Source organism: Macrobrachium nipponense, chromosome 24 (assembly GCF_015104395.2).
Source record: "Macrobrachium nipponense isolate FS-2020 chromosome 24, ASM1510439v2, whole genome shotgun sequence".
Taxonomy (NCBI): Eukaryota; Metazoa; Arthropoda; class Malacostraca; order Decapoda; family Palaemonidae; genus Macrobrachium; species Macrobrachium nipponense.
In genome coordinates this window covers 3405040-3420193 of record NC_061091.1, presented here as the reverse complement: position 1 = coordinate 3420193, position 15154 = coordinate 3405040, and the positions used below count along the sequence as shown (strand labels likewise).

Genomic DNA, 15154 nt, shown 5'->3' with positions numbered 1-15154 from the left:
AAGGCTAGAAAAAAAAAAAAATCTTCGGCCAACATTGATAAGAGTTATAAATGAAATTTAACTGGACAAAAACATGGAAACCTTTCCAGGTCTCATTCATTAGCGACAGACCCTACCTAATGCACCTGAGCCCTTTGCCACAGGTGGGAAAACAATGCCTAGAATAAATGTTTTTTTTTTTTCTTTCAGAAATAACAAAAATGTCATTGGAGAAGCCGCCTTAATAACAGGTAATGGAATACAAGCATTTCGGAAAATTGTTGGCAAAGCTTTATCCATATGCTGTCGGTCATTAGCTCTCTCTCTCTCTCTCTCTCTCTCTCTCTCTCTCTCTCTCTCTCTCTCTCTCTCTCTCTCTCTCTCGCACACACACACAAAAGAATTTGAGGCATTCGTGTCTTCATACTGATGTAAATGAATTTCTATAGACACACATACGTATATTTATATACATGGGTGATATTTAGTGACCGTAATTGTAACGTTACTTCACTTTAGGTAAACAGGGTGTTTACGTAAAACAGAAACAGAAACTGTGATACACCAACTTACACTGATCAGACGGATGACGCCAGATTAATAAACACGTTATTTTGATATCTAGAGAAGGAATTTGCAAGTTCACAGTTAAATTGAGTTTTTTTTTTTTTTTTTTTTTTTTATAAGAAAAATTCCAGTCACCCAGCTTCACAGGGTATTGATCCTGTGCGTATCCACCTTTTACGAAGTCCAGGGTAAACTCCATGGGACGCCGTGTTTAGTACTAGTCCCTCCGGGATCAAATATGATTTGTGGACCACAAAATATAGAGAAAGTTTATATAATACTTTGATCCCCAGGGGGCTAGAAGTAAGCACGGCGTTCCTTTGATCTTCTGCTCCTCTTGTCACACAATCAAGGAGACGAGAGACTCGCCCGAGCATTCATGAGGAAGTTGTGCAGCGATAATTAGAACATTTCTTATGACATGGCCCAATGGCAGTACAACCTAAGAGGACACCCAAATTCAAGAATGCCTAATGCATAAAAGTCTGATTTAGCATGAAAAGATATCACTTGACGCGTCAGACCAACTTCCAACGAGGCTGACCTAATGTCTGCTGCATTTCTTAAGAGGAAGAACATCCCAGTTCTTGTAAAATAGCCACATTGTCAAGGCGACTACGCCTGTACGAAGAGACTAAGGTGGCAGGAAATTCCAGTTGTTCTTGTGAAGACTAGATCTCATTTCTGTGTTAGAATAACTCGAAGTAAACTTGACCGCTGTCTCATCTGCATCATTTTTAAAATTTTTATCTGTCTTCCTTAACTCGTTAATTTATTTTATTTCTCTTCTGATAACCGATCTCTTCTATCTTCTGTATTTTCCCTTTACCTTCTTTTTGTTCTTTCAAATGAACGGCATATTTTTTGGAAAATTGGATTTCAAGTCAGTGGTCCTTCTGGTGGGCTTGTTCCATATGAATAGGGTTCATGTTCTGAATAATAATAATAATAATAATAATAATAATAATAATAATAATAATAATAATAATAATAATAGTAGAGGCATAATCAGAAACCATTTTAGGAACACTCATACACGGTGAATTTGTGCCAGCATCTAGGGAAAGTCACAGCCATGCTAGGACAAAAAAAAAAAAGAAAAAAAAATGTCTCCAAATAAGCGACCAAAGAACCCTTTCGTCATCGACCAAATGATTGCCCAGCTTCATCTTCGATGATCTTGGACTTTTCATAAAAAAAAAAAAAGTGAGGGAGACAAAAAAAAAATGAAAAGGCTTTGCATCACTAAGATGAGCTTGGATTGACGATGCCATCCGAGATCGGTGACATGCATTTCTGAAAAGGTTTATATAGTTATATATATATATATATATATATATATATATATATATATATAATATCTATATATATATATATATATATATATATATATATATATATATGTATATATATGTATAAAGACAAATTTCACGAGGGAAAGATAATCAGTGGAGGTCTGCAAGGAAGGCCTTTCGACTTCTTGTCCTTTGCATAGCCATTAGTTTCATCACTTTGTATAATAATTTTCGTGATTCAGTTATGCATATTCATACACACACATACACACACACACACACATATATATATATATATAATATATATATAGTATATGATATATATATATATATATATGATTATATATATATATGATATTCTGTATTTATAAATATATATAGTATATATATATATATATATAATATTATCAAATATATATATATATATATAATATATATAATATATATATATATATATATATAACTGGTAAAAAGTTGTTACAACAGAATTCCATCTATTAAAAGGAGCCCATAAAAACGCCAAAATATAGAGATAAAATATATTTAACAGAGACTGCTGTCTCTGAAATATAGTATTTTCTCTGTATATTTTGGCGTTTTTATGGGCTCCTTTTATTATATATATATAATATATTATATATATATATATATATATATATATATATATATATATATATAAATATTATATATATAATCCATAAAACCTCGAGGAAGGTAGAAAGTTACTTCCCTGGTTAAGGGAGACAGTTAGTGTCTCGAAATATAGCGATAGTAACTCTCCTTTTGTCAGAAGGATTTCTATATATATATTATATATATATATATATATAATATATATATATATATATATATATATATATATATATATGAGTGGTGTGAGTGTGTGTGTGTGTGTAATCCCTTACCTTCTCTCCATGAGGCTTAGACCAAGTCTTTCAGTGATGGCTGATTTCCGCAGTTCCACAGTCAGGAATTTGGTCGGCTCTGGTAACGAAAAAAAGAAAAAGCCAATATTGAAACTTTACAGACTTTCATTCACAGTTCTGTCATTATCATTTTTTTTTTATCTTTTTTTTTTTGTTTTTTTTTTGGGGGGGGGGGGGTATCTTCAAGTTCTTATATTTTCCTTTTGTTTTTATTTACTTTTTTTGGTTGAAGTCTTGCCATGCACTCTGTTACGTACGTCCACTGGTTGCTTGTGAACGCCTTTATTGATTAAGTGTCTTAAGTGTCTTAAAACAAATGTGCATTCATTCAATCCGTGCAAGTTTGAAAAAAATGTGCCTTCGTTCAATACGTGCAAGCTTTAAAAAAAATGTGCATTCGTCCAATACGTGCTAATCTGGAAAAAAAAATATTTTTATGAAAACTGTGGAGCTCTATATTGTGTCATTTTGGTTTGTCTATTGAGGATAGTATAATGTTTTTCCCATACCAAAATTGCGTTTTATATTTTCCATACCATTCGTTTGTCTTTGCAAATATTTTAAAAGTTTTTCCCATCAGACGTGTAATCCTTTATAACATACGTTTGTAAAAAAAATAAAAATAAAAAAATCGCCTTTTCCATAACAAACATGACCTACTGGCTGCTCTACGAGCAAGATCCCGTGCTGGCATAAATCTCAAACAGCAATAAACGTGATTAAATAACCACCCCTCCACTACCCCCACCCCCTCTCCAAAATATTCCCGTTTTCCAAAGCGAAAACTTGAATTCCTCGCAAGAGACATTTCGAAGTTTCTCCCGATATAAACATTCGTGTTTTCAATAGCAGACGTTAACAAACACGCGTTCACCAACCAAACAAACGTATAGACATTAGTGTTTTCAATAGCAGACGTTAACAAACACGCGTCCACCAACCAAACAAACGTATAGACATTCGTGTTTTCAATAGCAGACTATTAACAAACGCGTTCACCAACAAAACAAACGTATAGACATTCGTGTTTTCAATAGCAGACGTTAACAAACGCGTCCACCAACCAAACAAACGTATAGACATTCGTGTTTTCAATAGCAGACTATTAACAAACGCGTTCACCAACAAAACAAACGTATAGACATTAGTGTTTTCAATAGCAGACGCTAACAAACACGCGTCCACCAACCAAACAAGCGAATATAAAAATAAAAAAAATAAAAAACTCGATCACCCAAATATCTCCCGTAATGTTATGATCCCAACACACGACCGAGGGTTATGATATTAAGCTATCACTGATGGGATGACGTCGCGGGAAAACTCGATCACTAGTTCGGTCTGGTCTCAAGGTAAACACGTCGAACTCTCTGCTTGCTTTTGTTTTTTTTCCAGTTTTTTTTTTTTTTTTTTTATCTCTCTCTCTCTTTTTGACGGAATGGAAGTTTGAGAAGTGGAATGAAATATGTATGGATGTGTATGTATATGTATTGTGAATATATATATATATATATATATATATATATATATATATATATATATATATATGTATGTATGTAAGTATGTATTATATAAATATTATTATATAATAGATATATATATATATATATTAATAATATAATTATTATATATATATATATATATATTAATATTAATATAGAATTGTATGTGTCTCATATATGAATGGTGTGTGTACTATATATATATTTGTATATTAATATCGAGATATATAATATATATATATATATATTTATATATATATATTATAATTAGTATATATATATATATAAAGATGTATAGATATACATATCAAGATATATATAGGCTATATACATATAATGTTTATAGATACATGTAATTCTCTCTTATACCACTGTAAGATATCCATCAGTACCATTATACTTCAAAATAGCTTTGATTTGTTACTAACCGGTATTATTATTAGTTTAATATTCAAAAGCATTTTAGAGAATATCTCGCAAAGCAGATATTACGCATACACAGTCTTTCATTTCTGAATGTGTTGTGTATCTAGTATTCATTTTTTCATACGATTTCGAAAAAGGAAAAGTCCTACCTAGACATCCATCAGCGTTATTCATTTTTAAATAATTCATCCATCCCTTTGTTATTCATCACACGAAACGCTTTCTTAGGTCACCCCAGCATTAATTATTCATCCTTCATCGTCAATGCACAGGCGTTATGCAGTGAATTTTGTGCAAAATATCCGCGCCTTGCTCTAAAGGAAATTTAATTTTTTTGACGAGTAATTTCAAGAGAAATTCGTGGTCATATTTCACTCTGTTTTTCGTCTCCTATTTCGTCGGGTATTTTTGAACGATATCCTGGCATGGAGGAAAAAGAGGGGTTGAATTTTTTAAAAATGATTCTTTTATTGTGACTTGGATCCTCTCTCTCTCTCTCTCTCTCTCTCTCTCTCTCTCTCTCTCTCTCTCTCTCTCTCTCTCTCTCTCTCTCTCTAAAGTATATCTGTGTACATACACATTTATATATATATATATATATATATATATATATATATATGTGTGTGTGTGTGTGTGTGTGTGTGTGTGTGTGTGTGTGTGTTGGTATGCGTCCATGTATTGTGTTAACTATGGGATTCAGTCATAAGATTCCCTATAATCACCGAGGGTGCATATCGTCAAAGTACATCTCTCAAGAACAATTTTTCATTCAAACTAACATCAAATTATTGATCTAGCATTGTTTGTGACACCAGTTATAGTAACTCTCTCTCTCTCTCTCTCTCTCTCTCTCTCTCTCTCTCTCCTCCTCGTCTCATTCCTCCTCTCCTCTCCTCTCTCCTTTCTTTACCTTGTTGAGAAGTGAAGAGTTTCTCTGGGTCTTCTCTCAAGACGAGAAGTCTGACGGGAGAGGTACTCCCCCTCAGTGCCACGACTGCCTCCTCATTCGTTACCTGCTATGGAAAAAGAAAAGAGAGATTTCTATCATCAGCTTTTTTTTTTTTTTTAGATATATCAAGAGACAAGGGCGGTTTAATTCATTGGGATGAGCTATGTTAGAGTCACAACAACCGTGCATTTGATGTCTAGGCCAGTCCCTTATGACGCTCCTGATTGGCTGTTGATAAGCCAATCACAGACCTGGAAATTCTCAGTCTCTCTCTCGAGAGTTCACATCGACAGGATGTATGTTCCACCTCTCCTGAAAGACCTATGCCTCAGGAAGGGTGGAACATAAATCCTGCCCATTTGAACTCTCGAGAGAGACTTGAGTTTCCAGCCCTGTGTGTGGCTTATCAACAGCCAATCAGGAGCGTCGTAAGGGACTGGCCTAGACATCAAATGTATGGTTGATGTGAGGCTACTATAGTTAACTGAATATATTAATCAATGTTAAGATGTAAGGTTGGGTTACTGACGTGGAAAATCGGTAGAATACATTCGTTTATTAATAATCATTTAAAACACTAACATACCAACAGAAATGACTGGAAAGCATGGCGATATCTCTCAGAAACATCGGTTAGATTACAGAGCTCCAGGTCATGTCCAAGGCGTGGCCCGACCTCCAGCTTTTTGGGATGCGTGTAGGTTTTTTATCCCTCACACATAAGTCGTAAACATTACTATATATTCCCAACTTGACGCAAATTAAAACTTAATTAAAGACAAACTATATTTTATTAGGAATAATTTTTCTCTACTGTTAAACATGCACATCATTTATTTTTCACATTTTCATTCTAATAAATAAACCATACATATCCTCTCCTAAAATTCGTCGTATCTTTAACTCAACGCGAAACACCTCTTGCTTCCACCAACAACCACAACAACAACATAGTTTGTAGGCTTACTCCCCGATTAAAGGAAAACCAAACATGGAAATATAAAGTCAATGAAGGATATTTCCGGCTGGAGTGTCTTTGGTGAATGAGTCGCAATAGTAGATCAAAACTAGGAGAGGAGAACGTATCAATAAACTTACCAATATCGAGATGTTGTTGGAACTTGTTAAACAATAAATGGAGACTGTTCTTCGCTCTGTCGCTGGCTAACTAATAGAGGGAAGTAAGCCTGGTGGCTGGTAATGATGCTGTTGAATATTGTGTAGGTAAAATTGTCAGAGAAATCTTTGATTGTGTCTGAACGAAAAAGACAGTGAAGGTTATTATTATTATTATTATTATTATTATTATTATTATTATTATTATTATTATTATTATTATTATTATTTTATTATTACTATTATTATTATTATTATTATTATTATTATTATTCTGTTGAATAATATGGCAAAATTCAACGAATCAGTCTTATAAACTATCTTTTCTATTTTATATAAGACTAATTCGCTGAATTCTGCCATTTTATTCAACAGTTTGTTTAAAAGAGTCTTCTTCCCAAATTATTATTATTATTATTATTATTATTATTATTTTTTTTTTTTTTTCTCTATCACAGTCCTCCAAATCGACTGGGTGGTATTTATTTATAGTGTGGGGTTCCGGGTTGCATCCTGCCTCCTTAGGAGTCCATCACTTTTCTTACTATGTGCGCCGTTTCTAGGATCAACACTTTTCTGCATGAGTCCTGGAGCTACTTCAGCCTCTAGTTTTTCTAGACTCCTTTTCAGGGATTTTGGGATCGTGCCTAGTGCTCCTATTATTATTATTATTATCATTATTATTTATTATTATTATTATTATTATTATTATTATTATTATTATTATCATCATCATTTGGTAGGACCCTCTTTTAAAAAAGCCTTGTTGTTACTGCTGCCTCAGCGGTATTAGTCTTGTAGAGGTTTTTCTCTATCTTATAGCAACTTTCTCGTTACTGTTAAGTTAGGCCAATAATTCTCAGAGATTAATCATGATTATGGGTTAATGGTAACTGAAATCTGGATGGTGGACTCCGTAGAGTTATGTATATCCCTTTATAGTACTAATTATACTCTTTTTAACATTATTTATTATTATTATTATTATTATTATTATTATTATTATTATTATTATTAGTTATTATTGAAAAGAGGATTTCCCAGCATAAGAGCAATGAGATGAATTATCAATAGGATAATTCAGATTTTAAATAATCGGGGGATAAGCTCACCGGATTATTTTTATGCTGTAGAAATAATCATGGCTGACGTCATTTTGTGTGGAAATATTGATGTATTAAGATATTGATGATAATAATTATAATATTATGCAAGACACACATATAATATATATATATATATATATATATATATATATATATATATATATATATATATATATATATATATATCGAATGTCCAAACGCGTTTGTATAGACATTAATACGTACTTATGCCCATGCATTGCAATCGCATCAGCACAAACTACCTATCTATACGTATTGATGTCAAAACACGTCACTTTCCCTTTAGCTGACAATTAGATCTGGCAGTTAAGAGAGGAACGATCACGCTTCACAGATATCTCATCGCAGTGACAGCTCGATCCGTCGGCCTCTGACCATCATATTAACTGAGGCGGTAGAAGAAAACTAATGAGATGGGTATATGTATGTCCGCCCTCAGATCTCAAAGACTACCGGGGCCAGATGGCTGCCATTTGGTATGTTGCTCTTCCACCCTCCAGTCATCAAACATGCCAAATTGCAGCCCTCTAGCCTCAGCAGTTTTTATTTTATCTAAGGTTAAAAGTTAGCCATGATCGTGCTTCCGCCAACGCAAGAAGACAGGCCATCACGGTCGGCTGAGAGTTTCCTGGGCCGCGGGTCATACAGCATTATACCGAGACCACCGGAAGATAGATCTATTTTCGGTGGCTTTAGTTGTATTTTACTTTTTTTTTTTTTTTGTCAAAGGCGCTGATATGGTCGATTGAATCGGGTTATGTTTTTTGAGTGTGTGTGTGTATGTAAAGACCAGATACATGCCAGACACCAGATACTAGTCAGCTGTGTGTGTGTGTGTGTGTGTATGTATGTAAAGACCAGATACTAGTCAGCTGTGTGTGTGTGTGTAGTATGTAAAGACCAGATACATGCCAGACACCAGATACTAGTCAGCTGTGTGTGTGTGTGTGTGTGTGTATAGAGAGAGAGAGAGAGAGAGAGGGACCAATACTTCCAAAAAGATGCTCTCATATTCGAGAGGCGAATGGATAATATTTTTTATGAAGACCTATAATCCCAAGTTCGATATACAAATAAGGATTTCTTCCTGAAGTAGAGCCCGAGATGCTCAAGAAGGTACCTTTCTCATATTTGAGATGCAAGTCATATTTGTGAGTGTGTGTGTGTGTGTGTTTGTGTGTTTGTTTACTTGTAATGGACTGTATGATGGATTTCTCCATCTCAGCTGATGACACGAAAGGCTCCTAAACCGATAGAATTCTATGTGAGTTAGTTTTTCGTGTACTGAAATTAAAACTCTATCGACAGAACAGCTCTAGAAGAGTACAGCGACGGACTCAGCCATAACCTTATCGCTATGTGACCTTAGATGACCTCTGCACGAGCACAGAAGTGACCTCTGGTACGTTGCCGCACGACTTCCTGATGGAATATTGTAATCTGTTGACCTAGTTTTCCTCGTGATACGACGTTTTGCGTTAAAAATCACTCTTTATTCCTGTTGGGGCGAACGAAGAATATTTCAGTGATTTTACTCGTATAAATGTTAATATTATCTGTCTCATGCATACATATATACTGAAATATATATGTATATATATGCATACATACAGACATACACACACACACACACACACACACACATATATATATATATATATATATATATATATATATATATATATATATATATATATATATATATATTAATATATATATATATATATATATATATAGTATATATATACATTTATGTAAGGTCCAGTGATTTCTTTCTCACATACATGGATACTTACTTACATACGTACAAAATATTTTTTTGTATATTCCTCAAAAGTATACACATAGACATTTAACCTTTGTTTTTGACTGTTTCTTAAGTATATACATATCCATACCAATGTGCAATAGAGCTTCTATAATTGTAAGCATGTATACATATGAGTATATATGCATAAAATGTTCATTAGATACATTAAAGATCCAGAATTGTTAGATTAATTAATGTTATACGAATTGTGGAACACGGAGATTGGAGTGTTAGTAAAGCAAAAACAAAACAAAACAAAAAAAGTAAAAAAAAAATCTTCCTAAGTTTCTCCGGCACAATCGAGTTTTCTGTACATCGTATAGTCATGGCCACCGAAAATAAAGCTATCTTTCCGTAGTCTGGGTATACTGCAGTATGAGCCGCGGCCCATGAAACTTCAATCACTACCCGTTGGTGGCCTGGCCTATATCGTTGCCAGACGCACGATTATGGCTTACTTTAACCTTCAATCAAAATAAAAACTAGTGAGGCTAGAGGGCTGCAATTTGGTATGTTTGATGATGGGAGACTGGATGATTAATATACCAAATTGCAGCCCTCTAGCCTCAAGAGTTTTTAAGATCTGAGGTTTTTGTTGTTGGAGATGAAGCTGGCCTTAAGCCAGTACGGGCTCTTGCTCTTAGAGCAACCTGTAGAAGATCTGAAGGCGGACAAAGCCATCACGATAGTTTTCTTTTACAGAAAGCTAAAAAGAAAGAGATATTAGTGGCAGTAAAAAGAAAATAAATGAATTAGTTAATAAAATAAAAGATACGTTGTCAATGCAAAGCCGGAAATCAATAAAAAGGATTAAAGTTATGGTAGGAGTTGTAGTAAAAAAAAAAAAAAAAATAAAAACAAAGATAAATAAGACTCTTCGCAAATGCAAAAACGGAAACTCACTCAGATGTTACAATTCTGGATTGATATTCCGGATACATTTCGCTCCGGCGTCACTTTATGGATTTCTTATGTTTGTGTCGTTTTTGCCCTTGAGTATATGTATATGCTGCCGTAAATCACGTTGGCGCATCTATATTTCATGGCGTTTCATTTTTATCACTTTTGGTTTCGACGAAGCTAGCAGGAGAGAGAGAGAGAGAGAGAGAGAGAGAGAGAGAGAGAGAGAGAGAGAGAGAAGTATGGATCTGACAGGAAATGAGTAAACGGGTGAAGACGAACTGAGAAAGAATATTGAAGAAATGTTGTTTTGAGAGAGAGAGAGAGAGAGAGAGAGAGAGACCATTAAGAAGGGCATAAAAGAAATCACTTCTCTTCAATTTTTTTTATTGTGGTCGCTAATCTCCAGAGAAATATGTCTAGTCTTGTGTTGTTCTGGTATCATTAACTACTATAATATTTTCATTCGTTTTCCAAATGATTTTCCTCGAACATTTGTAGAGAGAACCTCTTTTTTTATTTCTTTTTCTCTGGGAATAAATTCACTCCCTTTCCCCGCACAACTAAAAAAATGATTTCATATAATTCCAGGATTACTTCTCTTCTTCAATGAATTTCCTGGAACTTCATGAAATTAGTAATAATAGCATTATATTTCATTATAAACAGACCGTCATACATATCATTATCATCATCATCATCATCATCATCATCACAACCGCCATTGTGATCTCGAAAGGTATTTTCATGAAAAAGAATAAATCGCAGGTTTAAAATAATTATTACTGGGATCATGAGCCGTAAAGATTCACCTTTTAATGTATTCCATCATCGGACGTTCTTTTTTTTTTTATACCTTTTTCGATCATTTTTTTTCGCTCTGTGTTTCATTCCTGATAAAATGGAATTGAACATGCTCTGGTAGTAAATTATTAGTATTATTATTATCATCATTATTATTGTTATTATTATTATTAGTGTATGCTGGAAACAGACCTTCTTTGAAACTATGTTTTATTAAGTATTATGGCAGAATTTACAGAGTTTATTCTATGCAGAAGAATTGAGTTAATTTGTATAAAATAAACTGTAAATTCTGCCATTATTATTATTATTATTATTATTATTATTATTATTATTAGTCTGAAACCGTCTGATCAACACTATTCGAATCGAAATGAGTATTCGATTAGCAGCCATTCATCTCCCAGGCTTCCTGGGTAAATCGAGTTTAATTCATTTGAAGGAATCCCCGTAGGGAGTTTAATGCCATCAGTGCACCTCATGCGGTGAACTGTAGGCATGACTTGAGCTGCTTCTGTGCAAGCGTCCCTTCGGCCCCTAGCTGTAACCACTTTCGTTCCTTTAATGTACCTCCCTTCATATTCTCTCTCTTCCATCTTCCTTTCCACCCTCTCCTAACAATTGATTCATAGTGTGTTGCCTACATAATTCAATTACCTTTTAAGTAATATTAATATTCATTTTCTAACTCACATTAGGATCGAACCCAGGACTCAAACGAGAGGCAAGGCTGCTACCAGCTGACCCACACAAGTAATCATTGAAGTTGGAGAGTAAGTGTTTTTGTAGCTGAAGTTTTACCTGCGCAGACTACGCACCTTGCATAGAAGTACTAATGTTCCAGCTATTTTAATGATTTCTGTGGGTCAGTTGGTAGCGCCGTTGCTTATCATTCAAGTCTCAGGTTCGATCCTGTTGTGACGTAGAAATTTAGTTCTGCTTCACACCTGATTGTGCGTTGATTATTTCAAATGATATTAATAATATTGCAATTTGCTAGGTCACAAAAAATTTCACACCACCTCCAACTCGAGATCTCTTAATTACGAGCGAAGTCTTCGCATAAAAAGAACACGTCGGTGAAGTTGATCGACGTCTAAGATTGATCTTTGAGAGTCAGGTAAACTATTCCAGAAATCCAGAATTCCAGAATTCCAGAATTCCTGTTTTCTGATCTCATCAGCTCCGCCTTACGTCTAATTAGATTTCTTCCCCTCTTCCCGAGATGGAGAGGCCGGAGGAAAGCTTAGGAAGTAGGAGTGGTAGTTGAGAAGCCATTTTCTCTCTCTCTCTCTCTCTCTCTCTCTCTCTCCAGACAAGAAATAATGGATGGAAACTAGAGCTGAAGAGATACAACACATCCCATTGCGGGAAGTTCTTCACGTACAAGATATGTGACACGTGGAATAAACTGCCACCAGAAGTTGTAAACAGCAACAGTGTGGAAGAAGAGTTTAAAAGAAAGCTAAACAAAATCATTAGGACACTGCGAATGAACAGTAAAACCTGCTCGAAAATCATTTGAAAGACACTGTGAATGAACAGTAAAACCTGCTCCTACAGATAAGTGAGCTCACGATGTCTCCTTGGATGGAATGAAAAGTCTTTGAGGCATCCTGATCTTTGTAACTTCTTGTAACTCTCTCTCTCTCTCTCTCTCTCTCTCTCTCTCTCTCTCTAATAGTTAATGAATTTCAAATCACCTCCATAAAAGTTAGCTCCGCTAAAAAATGAAAGTCTTGCGTAACAGCCCACAGGTTCTCTCAAAAAAGGATAATCGATGTTTTTATAGACTTATTATGTAAGAGGTCTTTACATTTTTTTGTTTTTGTTTCAGAAACCTTCCACAGACGTCATTCATAGGCGTCCTCCAAGAGTTAGGACCGTGAAATGTCCCAGTATAAAAAGCACTTGCCTTTCTACGGCCGTTTTGCGCGTCCACTACGATTTCATCTCTCTCTCTCTCTCTCTCTCTCTCTCTCTCTCTCTCTCTCTCTCTCTCTCTCTTCAAACTTAACCAGCCGAGTAACTCAATGTCGGTTTTCTTGGGTCTCCAGCTTCTAATGATTAAATTTGTGTTAGTCACACACACACACACATACACACACACACACCACCACCACCACCAGCTTGTCATGGGAGGTTTTATGCCATTGGCATCTGGCGTACATTGGTGGTCACCCATCACATGCTGACCACACTTAGTATATTTCTTTGCTTCACGAAACGGAGACAAGTGATGTATATATATATATATATATATATATATATATATATATATATATATATTTTTTATATATATATATATATATATATATATATATATATATATATGTTTTGCTGCTGTTGTTGTAGTTATAGTATTTGTTATTGTTATTAAAACAATAACCAATACTATCACTACTACAGCAAGAGCAAAAGCACTCGGTGTTGTTAACGCGTGAACACGCGATCTTACGATTCTTTTCCTGCAGTAAATTCGCGAAGTTGTTCTTCGTTTCTGTTACGATCTTGGAATATCAAGAAGAAGAAGAATGGCAGTTCTGTCGATGAACGAGATCACTCTGGTGGCTCAATCGTCGTGAGGCTGTTCTGTGGATCTGTAGCTTTTGTACTTTGGCTCGGAGCCAAGAGGATCTCGATGTAATCTGAGGCCCCTGCTGTAAGACTACCGCTGTTTTGCTGCTGTTATGACCCTGTTTTTTGGTGTTCGCGTTTTATTTTGATGTTTTTTCACCCTTTTTTGGTCATATTATTTCAGATTTTATTTTGTTATGACCCTGTTTTTTGTTGTTCGCGTTTTATTTTGTTGTTTTTTCACTTTTTTTTTTGTCTTATTATTTCAGATTTTATTTTGGTGCTGTCATCTTGTTTTGCTATTTGCTTCGATGCTGTTTTGCGGCTGTTTAATTTAGTTGTGCATTATACTGATATGTGGGCATTGCGGTCCTGTGCAGCCATGTGGTAGATGTGCTATGTTGTTGGGTAAGACGTAACTTGTATATTGTTGTTTTTGTCACATATCGTTATAGCCTTATAGTACACTGCTATTTTGCTGCCGTGATGTTGATAAGTGGAGACTATGACGTCGTGATGCTGCTTTTGCTAATGTTAACTTTGCTGCTTTTTCGCCGATGTGGTCTTCTTGTCTTCTGACGTTTAAAATACAGAATCAAGATAATTGAGTAAAAGTATGAGCCGCGACCCATGAAACATTGAGCCAAGGCCCGGTGGTGGCCTGTCCTACAACGCCGCCAGACGCATTATCATGGTGAACTTTAACCTTAAATAAGATAAAAGCCTGGGTGACTTTTCAAGATCTGAGGAAGGACAGAAAAAGCGCTTTTCAGGCCGCCAGCGACCAAGTCATTGTGTACACTAAAAATAACACTGGACCAAGAACACTGCCCTGTGGAACTCCAGACTCAATAGGTCTTGGTTCAATATAGCTCCCGTTCACGGCAACTCGCTGCTGTCTACCTGTAGAGAAATCTTGAAGTAGTTCTAAAACATATCCAACCACTCCAAGATTCTGACTATTATAAATAAGTTAGCCTTGTGATTTACTAAATCGGAAGTATACTAAAATGGTATGTCAAGTCTAAAAGAGCCTTGCAGGTACCTAGCTGCTTTATATATGCATATAGACTATCAGCTATTTCTATATGCATATTGACTATCAGCTATTTCTATATGCATATTGATTATCGGCTATTTCTATATGCATATAGACTATCGGCTATTTCTATATGC

The 15154-nt window shown here is 34.9% G+C and overlaps 1 protein-coding gene across 3 annotated transcripts in view; it reads right to left on the bottom strand.

Moving 5' to 3' along the window:
- Positions 1-15154, bottom strand: part of LOC135203677 (inaD-like protein) — a 92146-nt gene that overhangs the window by 9286 nt on the left and 67706 nt on the right. For 2 of the 3 annotated variants that reach the window (XM_064233573.1, XM_064233582.1), the window contains exons 5-6: positions 5606-5711; positions 2747-2825 (exon numbers count right to left, since the gene is read on the bottom strand). In XM_064233573.1, the coding sequence (XP_064089643.1) occupies positions 2747-2825; positions 5606-5711 (185 nt within the window). The remainder of the gene's footprint in view (positions 1-2746; positions 2826-5605; positions 5712-15154) is intronic. The other variant, XM_064233590.1, reaches the window with a different exon arrangement.